The 13,917-nt window shown below is 37.9% G+C and overlaps 1 protein-coding gene across 1 annotated transcript in view; it reads left to right on the top strand.

The window, feature by feature from the left end:
* Positions 1-499: 499 nt before the first annotated feature.
* Positions 500-13,917, top strand: part of slc1a1 (solute carrier family 1 member 1) — a 33,735-nt gene continuing 20,317 nt past the window's right edge. The window contains exons 1-7 of the mRNA XM_054799803.1: positions 500-768; positions 6,432-6,572; positions 6,646-6,738; positions 6,873-6,987; positions 7,957-7,999; positions 8,085-8,183; positions 12,530-12,714. Of these exons, the coding sequence (XP_054655778.1) occupies positions 663-768; positions 6,432-6,572; positions 6,646-6,738; positions 6,873-6,987; positions 7,957-7,999; positions 8,085-8,183; positions 12,530-12,714 (782 nt within the window). The 5' untranslated portion in view covers positions 500-662. The remainder of the gene's footprint in view (positions 769-6,431; positions 6,573-6,645; positions 6,739-6,872; positions 6,988-7,956; positions 8,000-8,084; positions 8,184-12,529; positions 12,715-13,917) is intronic.

Here is a 13,917-nt window from a genome sequence, read left to right as displayed (position 1 = left end):
CAAAAAATGGTCAGAGCACTTGGGGGGGGAATACAGGATAAGTTTCTAACAGGTTCTACAAAATATCAACGACTGATCCAAAAAACGTAGGATTATTATTTTGGTGTGAATCACGGCGGAGGTCTGCACTCTCCAAGTGGTTCTCTACTTATATATATTTTTTAATTAAATTGTTATTATTTATTTTATTATTATTTTTTTGTTTGTATTTATTTCATTTTTTTTAAATTAAATGTATTTTATATTATCACTATGTATTCATTTATTTGTATGCAGTGCGGAAGTTGCGAAATAAATAATAAATTAATGAATGTCGAAAAACATCATACAATAATTGATATTTTAATGAATTAATACCCCCCCCCCCACACACACACACACAGACTTTATAGAGAATTAAATGTATTTATTCTCTAGCCTCACAAAGGACACCTTGTGAGGGGAGAGGTGGCAGGGCGCGTTCCGTCATTCCCTCCCTCCCTTCCCTTCACAGACACACAAACGCACGCGCGCGCACACGCACACCCCTCCTTCACGGCATTCTCAGTAGCGTCTCAAGACTCATCTGCTGGTGACACTGCGACCGCAGCCTTTATCTTTTGATTTGTATTAGCGGGGCGGAAGTGTGGCTGGGTGCCCTTTTGTGTTGCTGTCGGACCACCATGGACGTGATGGCCAACAACGAGCGGCGGCGACGACGCGTCAATTTGAAGGGCTTACTGAAGAAGAACTGGCTCCTGATTGCCACGGTCGTCTCCGTGATGCTAGGTACTACTGTGCTAATTTGCTATTACGTACGGGTCAATTGCTATGAGAGCATAAACTGTATGTGTTTGTTGCTGTGCTAGCTAGAGGAGCGCATGCACGATCATACGTAGATATATGCTGGAGGCTGGAGGTGACGTGACCAGACTGAAGTGACAGGGTTGCAAAGTGAACGTTGAAAGTCTTTTAAAAAATGGCAACGACACAATTATGATGATTGTGATAGCAAAAACATTATTTTTCGAGGGGAAAAAACCTTCAATTGTGAAGACTAAAGTCCCATTTTAATGTTTTTAAATGTGAATCAAATGAATTGTATTGATACAGATAAAGTATTGATTGTATCGATAAAGTCTTAATGTCATAAAAAATTCATGTAAAAATCATAAGACAATCATAAGATAATTTGGAGTAATACGAATACCATCCATCCATCTTCTATGCCGCTTATCCTCCCTAGGGTTGCATGGGTATGCTGGGGCCTATCCCAGCTGACTTTTGGGCGAGAGGCGGGGTACACCCTGGACTGGTCACCAGCCAATCGCGGGGCAACCATTCAACTCACATTCATACCCATGGACAGTTTGGAGTCTCAAATTAACCCAACACTAACCTAATACAAAGACATGGGACATATATTGTTCAATCGTTTATTTCTGAGCTCAAGATAACAAAATTAACCGGATAAAATAATCCAAATACTTATTTTACAGCGGTTCCCAAACGTTTTACAAGCCATGAAGCCATGTACCCTCTACTCCTGCACACTTAAAAACGTAAACCTTTTCTCTGATTTAATTTGAAATATTCAAAAATGTGCACAAATGTCACTTTTAATGAAGTTTCACATGAGCACTGATAAATAGATAAGTGCATATCTTTTATTCCACTCTGATGTTTGCATCCTTCCGTTTGAATGGGTTGAATTTGAGCGTCACTTTTTTAGTCCGTTCACGACGGCTATGGTTTAAGTGTGCGTATTCATTTAACACCAAATTGAAGGGTAAAGTTGAACAATCACGACAATAAAAATACATACAAACAACAATAAAGCCTCATTCAAGCAATGATCAACTTCACTTTTATCGCCATGAGGCATTAAGGGACACTTGTAATTGTTAGCGTTTTGGTGCTAATTGTTTTTCATTTTTAGTCACGCTTATGTTAAAAGAGAAAGAAAAACTGAGTGTCCATGTTGCAGGGGTCTCCAACTTTCATCACTATTAGCGCTGTCAACTATTTGTTTTTTATTCACGACTGGCAACATTTCAATTGCACACTACTTTATTCACCAAGCGCATCTCCACTCAGACAGTGTGGCCATCGTCTTTATGCTATTTTGTGCTCATTTGTCATTATGTAAAGGCATCAAGTCTGAATTCAGCAGTTATAATAAAAAAAACTATTAAGAGTTGAAGCAAATACGCTTTGAGCCTTTGTGAGCGTCAGCTTCAAAATCAGCTGGCGAGCTAGGACCACTGTGATAGTATCACGATGTGTTTATGTTCATTAACTCATTCAATCTCAGCCATTTTTCAAAAGACATCCCCTTCAGTAGCGGCCATTTTAGACAATTTTGACTGATCTTTCAAGGCACACAGAACATTGTGTTTTATGGCTATATAAAGAAAGATTAGACTCCTGTCTTTCATCAGAAATAAAAACTGTGTTGCTACCTTTTTCCGTTCTTCAGCAATCCGCAGTAGAACACAGGTAAGTTTCAGGAAAGTATCAGTTGCCGACTAGAAAAGGGAGAAAACCAGCTTTGAATGAAAAGATACATTTCAAGCATAATTTTCACTTGGACACAAATATTTTTTGCTTTTGTGTCAGCTAGGCCTAAATTTTGCTGGTTGATAATTGTGCTATAAATTATCGACGATAATCGATAATTTCAACCTTTTTTTTTTTGTCCACATCATCAAGTTTATCATTCAATGATCACTGTGTCATGTCACGTTTGGGCCACTAGATGGTACTCACTCACATAGGAGTGGTAATAATTTGATAGCTGAATTGTTTAGATGGCCATTTGGGTGGCCGGAGAACGACCAGGGGTGGCCACCGCCGCCACTGGCCACTCCGTAGCTCCGCCACTGCCTTTGGACCGTCTATTAGAGCAATTAACAGCCGAGCAGTGTGCCGAGGACATGTTTTCAATGTATAGTTTCTGGATTCTGCTCCCCATCATGGCGGCCGAACCCGCACAGGACATAATGCGTAAGTGGATGCCGATCGGCACTCCTTTTTTAACTCTAGACTGCTTGGTTTACATGCCCACTCATGCTGCTATGGAGAGCTTTGAATATTAACAGATTTATGTGCTGAATCACGCTTCAGAATTTAAGTCAAAGGCAACATGGTGCGAAAACTTGACCGGAACCGACCAAAGTACTGTAATCCCAGAAAACTTACTTCATGCAAGACGCAGTTTTATTGACAGCTCCTCCACAAGGAAAGTTGTGTGCTGCAGTGAAATGCGTGCGTCCAAGCGGAAACGGCGGTCAGGCTGAACTAATGTTCTGCACCACAGAGCCGCGTTTGTCAAAATTGTCCCCCAGCCGTGGCCACTGGGGTGTACCGGAGAGTGACCGAGGGTAGCCACAGCCACACCTGGCGACCCTGTAACTCTGCCACTGGTTTTATAATACATAATTAGTAGAATGCCAACAAGACAGCAAAGTTGTTCAGTGATACTTGAAAAAGTCAGTACGTACCCCATGAACGTGATATCCACGTGGTATCCACTTGTCACTGTGGTAAAAAGTCACATTTGGGGTCCGAAGACGAGAAGCAGAGGCGGATAATAGCTAGCTAGTTAGCTTGTGGCGAGTGACAGCTCGGCAAAGTGTGTAAAGAAAGATGGAGGAAAAGTCAAACAGCAATACGTTTGACAAGGGACTGATCAAACACGCTCGCAAACCGAAACTATTGAGGTTTTACTGACTAGTTTTGCAACAAAGTGTCGGCTCAATACGAGTGTTGGCAACCCTACGTGACACAGAACACACGCACATTCACGTCACGTTTGCGTTGTCATGACATGAGTTTATCGGCATACGCCGATCACGTGATTTTTACGGAAGTCGGCCGACACGAATCGGTGGCCGCTCGATCGCAGCCCTAATTACGAGGTACAAAGTAAGCGTTTTACGAGAATAACTGGAACATTTTGCGAATGAAGTCGAAACGTTGTCAAATGTCAAAGTCATATTTTAATGTTTTTCAAAATGTTAAAAATGTTTAAAAAAAATGGTAATGGTACAAGAATAAAATTGTAATATTGCAAGAAAAAAAGTGGTATTTCAATGTTTTGTACAATGTTAAAATTGTTTAAAAATGGTAATGATACAAGAATAAAGTTGTGACATTACGAGATAAAAAAGACCAGGAGAAAATTACAATATTTCGAGACTAAAGTTGCAAAATCATGTGGAAAAAAACCCATCTATTTTAATGATTTTAAAAATGGTAATGATACAAGAATTAAGTCATAATACTGCCAGAAAAAAAGAAATCTGAATTTTATGTGTGTAAAATTGCAATATTGCAAAAATGAATTTGTAACATTGCCAGAAAAAAGTCGTAATTTTACGATAATAAAATCTATTAAAATCTATTACAAGATTCCCACTGTAACAAAAAAAATAAAAACAAACATTTTATCAGTATAAAATCATAATATTTACACCAAAGTTGCAACAATGGAAGAAAAAAAAAATCATAATTTTACAAGAATAAAATTGTAACAATTCGAAAATGAAGTTGTAGAAAAAGTCGTAATTTGACGAGAATAAAATCTTAGTATTATGAGAATTAAGATGAAAAAAAGTAGAAATTGTAAGACAGTAAAATAATATTTATGTCAAAATTGTAACAATGTAAAAAAGACCGGAATTTTACAGTAATAAAACTGTAAAAATTAGAGATTGAAATTGTAACATTGTCAGAAAAAGTTGTAATTTGACGACAATAAAATGTTAGTATTACGACAATTAAGATGGAGCATTGGGATAAAAAACAATTGAAAATTCATGTAAAAAATATGTGAAATATTATGTAAAATGATATTTATGACAAAGTTGTAACAATGTAAGAAGAAAATAATAATTTTACGATAATAAAACTGTAACATTTGAAAAATGAATTTGTAACATCACAAAAGCTATTTAAGAAAATGTAATAAATTTAAAAGCATAAAGAGAATAAAATCCTGGTGTTGCACAAAAAAAATCTAAAAACAATATTGTCATAATACGAGATTCAAGTTTAAAGATAAAATAAAAATTGTAACAATACAAGAAGAAAGACATAATAATGCAAAAAAGTGGCAAATGTAAGTTTTTTTATTGCTGAATTTGCACAATTCCTGATGAAATACAAGGCAGAAAACTAAGATGAGGCTGCCGCTAGCGCGCCTACTGCCCGAGTGCACGTTAATACATTGTTACCATAACACTTATTAGACACCATGACTTTCTACAGCCTGGGTAATGTCTTTATGTAAATGTGACGCCATTAATCTTGCGAATCGAACAATAAAATACACAGAAATATCAAATGGGAGGCACTTGCAGTACTCGCTTCATCCTGAGGGGTGGGGGCGTGCGTGAGCTGGAAGGTGCTTGACACTGCTGTCCATCCATAGAGATGTAAAGCCCGCGTTTTTTTGTGGGTTTTTTTTTGATAGAGGTAAAACAACAAGTCTAATGCAAGATATATGTATGCTCTGCTGAATGAATGAATTCATCTGACTGCCAAGATGGAGGATTATACATCTAAGCTCACCGGGAGGTGATAAGACTTTTACAACAAAGTATCACAACTTTTCCTGGCGGATAGGCAAGGGTGCATGTACTTCATATACAGACAAAAGATAAGACCACAAGTGTTTTCCAGTTATTAAAAAAATAAATACATGGGTATTTGAAACCAATTTGACATTTTTTAACAAAAGTGAATTATTGTTATTGTCTTATTTTATTTAACGAGCAACCTGTATTATCATGAAAAAAATCCCCAAAGGAGTGAGTGAACTTCACTGCATGTCACTGTGGCGGCATCGCAACAAAGTACAGTACCTTGGAACCTTCGTGAGGCTCATTAATTCATTCCAGAAGGTCCGGCTCAAACCGAAATTTTCACATAGGAAATCATGTAAATCCAATGAATTAATTGATTAATCCAGAAAGCCAAAAATGTTAACACAAAACACGTTTTTAGAGTTTTACATGCAGAAAATTCCGTCTGTAATGATGGTAAAAGTAACCATAAGTTCATTTATTCCTCATTCATATGCGTTTAGAATTGCTTTATGAATGTAAAACTAGAATTATAGAAACGTGTTTTGTGTTAACATTGTAGTCAATCGCTGATGACATCACAGACGGGCGACGTAATGTCCTGTTCCGGTTGTAATTTTCTTTAGATGGCTAATAGGATGCGAACAAGGAAGGATGTTAAAAAAGACACTCACAAAGCGTATTATTTCACGTCAAGACGCACGCCTTATTGTACACTTACCAGAGAGTACACGTAAACCGAGGCAAAATGGGGACGTACATTTTCGTCGCTAACCGAAAAGCACGCGAACCGGGGCGGATGCTAACCAAGGTTGCACGGCACATGTAACGCTAACCATGTGGCTAATGCTAACTACGTTGCAGGGATCAGTCTGGGCGTGGCGGTCAGAGAGTATGCCTCCCTGTCGCATCTCCACAAGCAGTATTTCGGCTTCCCGGGGGAGATTTTGATGCGGATGCTAAAGCTAGTCATCCTCCCGTTGATTATCTCCAGCATGATAACAGGTAAGCTGCTTTAGCTGTATGCTAATGCTCCATTACATACCGTTGTTATTGTTGGCGTTGTTGTTGTGTACAGGTGTAGCAGCCTTGGACTCTGAGGTGTCGGGCAAGATAGGACTACGAGCGGTCATTTATTACTTCTCAACGACCATCATTGCCGTCATTCTTGGTGAGGTGACACATTGGAAACAGTGCATATCAGTCTGTTCCAGGGTTAAACCGTCACCGCCATACAACACTTGACTTATTATACTTGAACAGGCACAACAGTGTCAAAAAAGTGAAATGCTTTCATACCTGCAGGCATTATTCTGGTGATGACTATCAAACCGGGAGTGTCTCAAACAGCCCAGCACATAGACCGAGCCGGGACCACGCCCAACGTCACCACCGTCGACACGCTCCTGGACCTCCTCAGGTCAATCTTTTAATTACTAATTCTGTCAAAAGAAATTGTAAATAATTTTCTGTGTTTATAATAAAATACTTAATCAGACATGTTTATTTAAACACATTTATTACAATTGTGTCAATGGTCAAAACTGAAATATTTTATTCTGTATTACAATAAATTCAATTGTATGAACTTTTTAATTAAATAATTTCTAAATTAATTCATTTAGTGTGATAAATATTTTCATATATTTTGCTATTCCTTTGTTGGAGTTTTGTTCACAGTGAAAGTATTGAAAAAATAATTAATTGTTCATGAATGAACTAATATATTTAATTAATTAATTACCGGTAAGGAAGCATAATTTACTTTTTCTAATAAAAAATATCAGTGAAAAAATAATATGATATTTAATTAATGATTGATAATGATAAAAATGATAATTAATGATTGTACCAATAATGATGCATAATTTACTTTTTGTAAAAAAAAAAAAAAAAAAAATATATATATATATACATAAATATATACATACATATATATATGTATATATATATATACAGTATATATATACAGTATATATACAAGTGGAAATATCAAAATGATTAATGAATTAATTGATATATTTAAATAATTACTGTATAGGGTTATACTGATAATGTAGCTTAGTAATTATCTTTTTGTAATACAAAATGTAAAAATGTAAAAGTGAAAATATAAAAAATAATTATGAATTCATGAAAAAAAATCCCCCCCTCTGACTTTCCCCCCCCAGAGGAAATAATGTAAAAATAAATCATCTGTTCCAGGGTAAAACTTTGGCCATCATGGAACCTTTATCAACCACACAATTTTTCTTTCTTTTTAATTTTTAATTTTTACAAATTTATTTTTTTTTAAACAGTAATAGTCTTAACCTTGAAATAACATCTAAACATTTTAACGGTTGTGCAAGTGTAAAAAGAAGCTAACTTTTTTATTTCCCATAAACAGAAACATGTTCCCAGAAAATTTGGTGCAGGCGTGTTTTCAACAGGTAAGTGTACATACAAACGTAGACGTGATTAAAGACACTGACAGCTGATGCTAATGCTAATGCTAATGTTCGTGTTTCATTCCAGTACAAGACCAAGCGCAAAGAGTTGGAGCCAGCAAAGTTTTTGACTGCAAACACTCCGACTCCTCCTCTGGTGACAACACACACCATGGCCACCATGGAGGTTGGTGTGTCCGTCACGCTATTTTGTTCCGTGTAGTAAATGTTGCATGTTGGGATTTTACCGGAATAATACAGAGACAGAATCAAGTTTTACTTACAATGAATAAAGAATTAAGTCGTAGTATTGCGTGATACAAGTTGTACGTTGTACACGAATGAAGTCAAAATATTACTATAAAATAGAATATACTGTACACAGTGGTGTGAAAAACTGTTTGCCCCCTTCCTGATTTCTTTTTTTTTGCATGTTTGTCACACTTAAATGTTTCAGATCATCAAACAAATGTAAATATTAGTCAATGACAACACAACTGAACACAAAATGCAGTTTTTAAATCAAACCTTTTATTATTAAACCTAATAACTGGTTGGGCCACCCTTAACAGCAATCAAGCGTTTGTGATAACTTGCAATGAGTCTCTTCCAGCGCTGTGGAGGAATTTTGTCCCACTCATCTTTGCAGAATTGTTGTAATTCGGCCACATTGGAGGGTTTTCCAGCATGAAGCGCCTTTTTAAGGTCATGCCACAGCATCTCAATAGGATTCAGGTCAGGACTTTGACTAGGCCACTCCAGAGTCTTCATTTTTTGTGGTGTGTTTTGGATCATTGTCCTGCTACAGAACCCAGCTTGAGGTTACCAACAGATGGACGGACTTTCTCCTTCAGGATTTTTTGGTAGAGAGCAGAATTCATGGTTCCACACAAGTAACAGCAAGTCTTCCAGGTCCTGAAGCAGCAAAACATCCCCAGACCATCACACTACCACCACCAAATTTTACTCTTGATGTTCTTTTTATGAAATGCGGTGTTACTTTTACGCCAAATGTAATGGGGGACACACCTTCCACAAAGTTCAACTTTTGTCTCATCAGACCAGACCAGAGTATTTCCCCAAAGGTCTTGGGGATCATCAAGATGTTTTCTGGCAAAATTGAGAGGAGCCTTAATGATCTTTTTGTTCAGCAGTGGTTTTGGTCATGTAGGTCGTTTTTGCCCAGTGTCTTTCTTATGGTGGAGTCATGAACTCCAGTAGTAGTTGGTAGTTGGTGTGAGAGAAGAGGATGCAGAAGACAGGGTTAGATGGAGGCAATTGATTTGCTGTGGCGACCCCTGAAGGGAAAAGCTGAAAGGAAAAGAAGGAGATGAACACGGACCTTAACTGAGGCAAGTGAGGCCTGCAGTTCTATGGATGTTGTTGTGGGGTCTTTTGTGACCTCTTGGATGAATCGTCACTGCGCTCTTGGGGTAATATTGGTTGGCCGGCCACTCCTGGGAAGGTTCACCACTGTTCCATGTTTTCACCATTTGTGAATAACGGCTCTCGCTATGGTTCGCTGGAGTCCCAAACCTTTAGAATTGGCTTAACAGTAGACGCCCCTACAACGTAAATAATCCGTTTACGAAGCGTAAAATACATGTAAATAGCCTAATCCGTTCCAAGATCTTCCCAAACTCGCCCCTTTGGCCCTTCAAAATTTTCAAAGTCCACCAAATATGGTGGGAAAATATAAGAAAACATTAGCATAAACATAGTAGAGTAACATTCCAATATAAAATAAGGTAATAAATAAGATGACTGTAAATGAATAAAACTGAAAAACAAAATCGAGATGTCTTGATCAGGAGCGCAAGTGGAGGCAGGGAGGAGGAGGACTAGCCTGAGTCGAAACGCGACTTAAAGAGTCTAAGAGTCATCTGGTCTCACAGACAAACGCACACGCACTACACGATAATGCTGTGTGCAAAATTTTAATTTGTAACTTAACTTAATTGTTTAAGTTAGTTTCAGGGCGACTACGAAGAGGAAGGAGGTTGAAGGGACAAGCCTGTCTCTCACACAAACTCACGTACGCACTGTATGACTCAGCCAATGAGATGAGAGCGGAGGCGGTGCCCCATAATCAGCCAATGAAATGAGAGCGTAGGCAGTGGCCCGATAATCAGCCAATGAGATGCGAGCGGAGGCGGTGCCCCGAAAATCAGCCAATGAGAGCGTGAAGCGTCAGAAGGCGTCACCAAGTGTTAGTCTGAACCACTGAACTCTATACGTGGAATGGCCCTGATTGATTGCTGCGCGTTGATTGACCATAGAGGCTTGACGCCACCGGAAGTATAGAAGTCGCCATGTTGTTTCACCCAAAACAAGAAAGCCGACTGCGATTGACGCGTTCTGCGACATACTGTATTAATAATTTGTTTACCGTTACATTAACACTTTAATACAAATAATTGGTTTAGTTTATTTGAACATGAAGGTTACAATGGAATACATCTCGTGAATCATTTTTTGACAGTTCCACATGTCCAAAAGGAGTAGGAAGAAGCAAAGCTGGTTGTATTTATAATTTATAACACCAAAAAAATATTTGGTGTTTAATACAGGCGTTTCTAAGCGCAGTTTTTTTGTCTGTAATATTAAATAGCAGGAATTAAAGTTAAATAAAAATAGTTACAAAAAATAGATACTTTAAATCTGTAAGCATCTTTTCATCTAAGTAGTTGTAAATGAGCCCTTATTCTCCTTTAGATTTCCACACTGCAATGCTCAACTTCTAAAGCAATGGCTAGTAAATATGCGGAGAGACAGGTGGATTCCTGCAGCCAGATTGCAACTCTGTTCAAGTCATTTCACTGAGGAGAACTTCGACAGGACCGACCAGACTGTTAGATTACGACAAAATGCAGTTCCAACAATATTTGACTTTCCTGATCATCTTCTAAAGGTATGCTAGCATTTAACTTTGATACTACGTAGATCCTTTTCATAGCAAATACCTTGTGAACACTGAAATTGAGTTGTTATGCATTGTAATTTCACACCATAGAGGTAGGGAAAACCTTAAACTGGAGGGAAATTTTGAGATTTGGGTCTAGTAAATTTATTCTGTTTCAATGGAATTTTTGTTAATTCGTGTTCATTTTTATACCGAAACATCATAAATGTAGTGAATGAAGATACACGTATGTGTATGCATGTGTGCTTTTTTTGGGTGAAGCAAGATGGCCGACCAATGGCTTCATGCGGTCAGCCGTGACGCCCCTCCCAGTAGTATAGAGTTCAGTGGTCTGAACTTGCACCGACTTCATTGTTAGTGTAATTTGTAAGGCATTAATAAAGTTGATTGAAGGAAAAAAAAAATTGGGATTTTTTTTCTCACTCAATAATAAGTTTCATTAAAAAATTGCATTTTGTGTTCAGTTGTGTTGTCATTGACTAATATTTAACTTAGTTTGATGATCTGAAACATTTAAGTGTGACAAACATGCAAAAAATGTAAAAAAAGGAATGAGGAAGGAGCATACACTTTTTCAGACCATGGTATAATATAATAGTACGATATAAAAGTTTGGAATTTTGAAAGAGAAACATCATAATGTTATACGACAAGCAAATATTGGGAGAGAAGAAGAATAAATTGTAACGTTGTAAAAAAATGCAACGCGGAAAAAAGTATAACGTACAGTGGAACCTTGGTTAGCGTTGGTTAGCATGTTTTTCGGTTAACGTACAACATTTACGCCATAATTTTGCCCCGGGTTGCGTGCATTCTCCAGTTTGCGTACAATATGCCACACATGTTGTTGTGTTATTAATACACTGCGTGAGTACAAACTGTATTCTTAATGTTTTTGTTTTTTTTTTAATCACAAAACGTTCTTCTTTGTTAGCATTCTACTAGCTCGCGAACAAAAACGGAACTGGAAGTGACGTCGCTCGCCTATTGATAAAATGTTAACACAAAACACGTTTTTTTATAGTTTTAGAATTATAATTATTTAGAATGAAAGGGATAAATGAACATTTAAGGTTACTTTTACCTTCGCTGAAGACGTGACGACGTGGCAGCAAGATCAACCGCCACCACCTTCCTGTTTTCAGTCACGTGTTCAGTGAAGGTAAAAGTAACCTTAAATATTGATTTATTGTTTATCTAAAATTTGAGTATGATGTCTATGAAAGTGGATTTTCGAATATACGCTAACTCGGGAGTGGGCAAACTTTTTGACTCGTGGCCCGCGTTGAGTTAACAAAATTGGCCGAGGGGCCAGACTTTATATTTGATACACACACACTAGTTTAAGCTGCTAGTGGACTATTAAGGAGTATGTGAATGTCCCTCGCTCCTTTTTTACGTCCCAGACAGTGCAGTGGGAAGGTTAAGTTGTGTGTCACACATTTGTTGACTTGTGTTTGTTTGGCTCTTGTATGTTAAAACATTAAATGAAATACCTTGGAAGCAACTGGCGTGCCGGATTCAAACTCTACCCGGCCCGTAGTTTGCCCACCCCTGTGCTAACTGCTCACTGGTAAGTTGTGGCTGAATTGTTTTCTTGTTTTCGGCAGAACATCACTCTAGACTACAAAATCATCGGGACTTACTCGGACGGAATCAACGTCTTGGGCCTCATTGTGTTTTGCGTGGCTTTCGGCCTCGTCATCGGGAAGATGGGCAAAAAGGGACGCATCCTTCTGGAGTTCTTCGACGCCCTCAACGACGCAACCATGAAACTGGTGCACATCATCATGTGGTAGGCTACCTCGTTATTGAACTCGGCAGTAAAATCGTAACGTCGCGAGAAAAGTCGAATTGAATTTCTTGTAAAGAAAAACGTAAATGTTGGAGGATTACAAAAATAAAGAAAGTGCTGATTTTTCTGCAAATAAAAATGTAACAATATAATGAAGTCTTTTAGGAAACTACCCATCATCCACAATCCTTATGTGAGACATGAACTCACGTCTTTCTCTTTTCTGTGCGTTCTAAAGATATTAAAACTGATAAAAAGAGGCAGCTAATTAATGCACGTAATGGGACACACCAATTCCTCCTAGAAAGCCCGTTATTAAAGCACCTCCAATAAGGGTTTATGGTTTATATACATGCTGAAACCATGTACAGTAGTAACAGGTACATTCATGATATCATGTAATACTTCTGGAAATTTGCCGTATTTTGGTCATTTTAAGCATTAGCAGGACTTCCTTCGTAGGCGCATTGATTTCACATAGCAACATACTTGCTGTAGAAAGCTTAGAAACTTTTCCAAACTCCAAAGGAAAAACACAGCAGCAGTGGCGGCAGTTCCAACATGTAGGGTTAGCTTCTCGGTAGTGTCGCGAGGCATTGTGAGCATGGCGCTGACGCGCTGCAGGCGAGTGTGTGGTGAAGCTAGTCACTTGCTGGCTAGCAGCTCGGCGGTATCGTGCGTTGAGGTGCCACTACGCCAGTAACGTAGTTCTCCGGCCTAACAATGTTAATCACACTAACAATGTCGCTGTAGCTTGGTTAATATGCACGTCACATGATATGTAAATGGAGCACTGTTGGCGCTTTTTGGAGGTTTTTTCAGAAGGCTTTATTGGCAGAGTAGTGCGAATCTTAGCTGCGTCTTTTTTTTTAATCTCTTTTTATATCTTTAGAACGCACAGAAAAGAGAAAACCATATGTGTTCCTGTCTCATATAAGGATTGTGGATGATGGGCAAAATGATAAAAAAAAAGAAAAAAGTGCAGTTTTCCTTTGTATTGCAGGGAAATGGTTGTAATTTTACAAGAACGAAGTTGTCACTTTGGCAATAACATCAAAATATTTGGAGAATAAATGAAATGACAATGATTAGGGGTGTCACGAGACGAGATGATACACACACTCTAAAAAATAATACAAAATAATTAAATATCACAGTTATTTAACAGTTAGATTAGCTCAGTAAAGTCTTTGGATAATGCAA

Source organism: Dunckerocampus dactyliophorus, chromosome 15 (genome assembly GCF_027744805.1).
Source record: "Dunckerocampus dactyliophorus isolate RoL2022-P2 chromosome 15, RoL_Ddac_1.1, whole genome shotgun sequence".
Lineage (NCBI taxonomy): Eukaryota > Metazoa > Chordata > Actinopteri > Syngnathiformes > Syngnathidae > Dunckerocampus > Dunckerocampus dactyliophorus.
The sequence above is the reverse complement of the archived record's forward strand: the minus strand, read 5'-3'. Positions and strand labels throughout refer to the sequence as shown.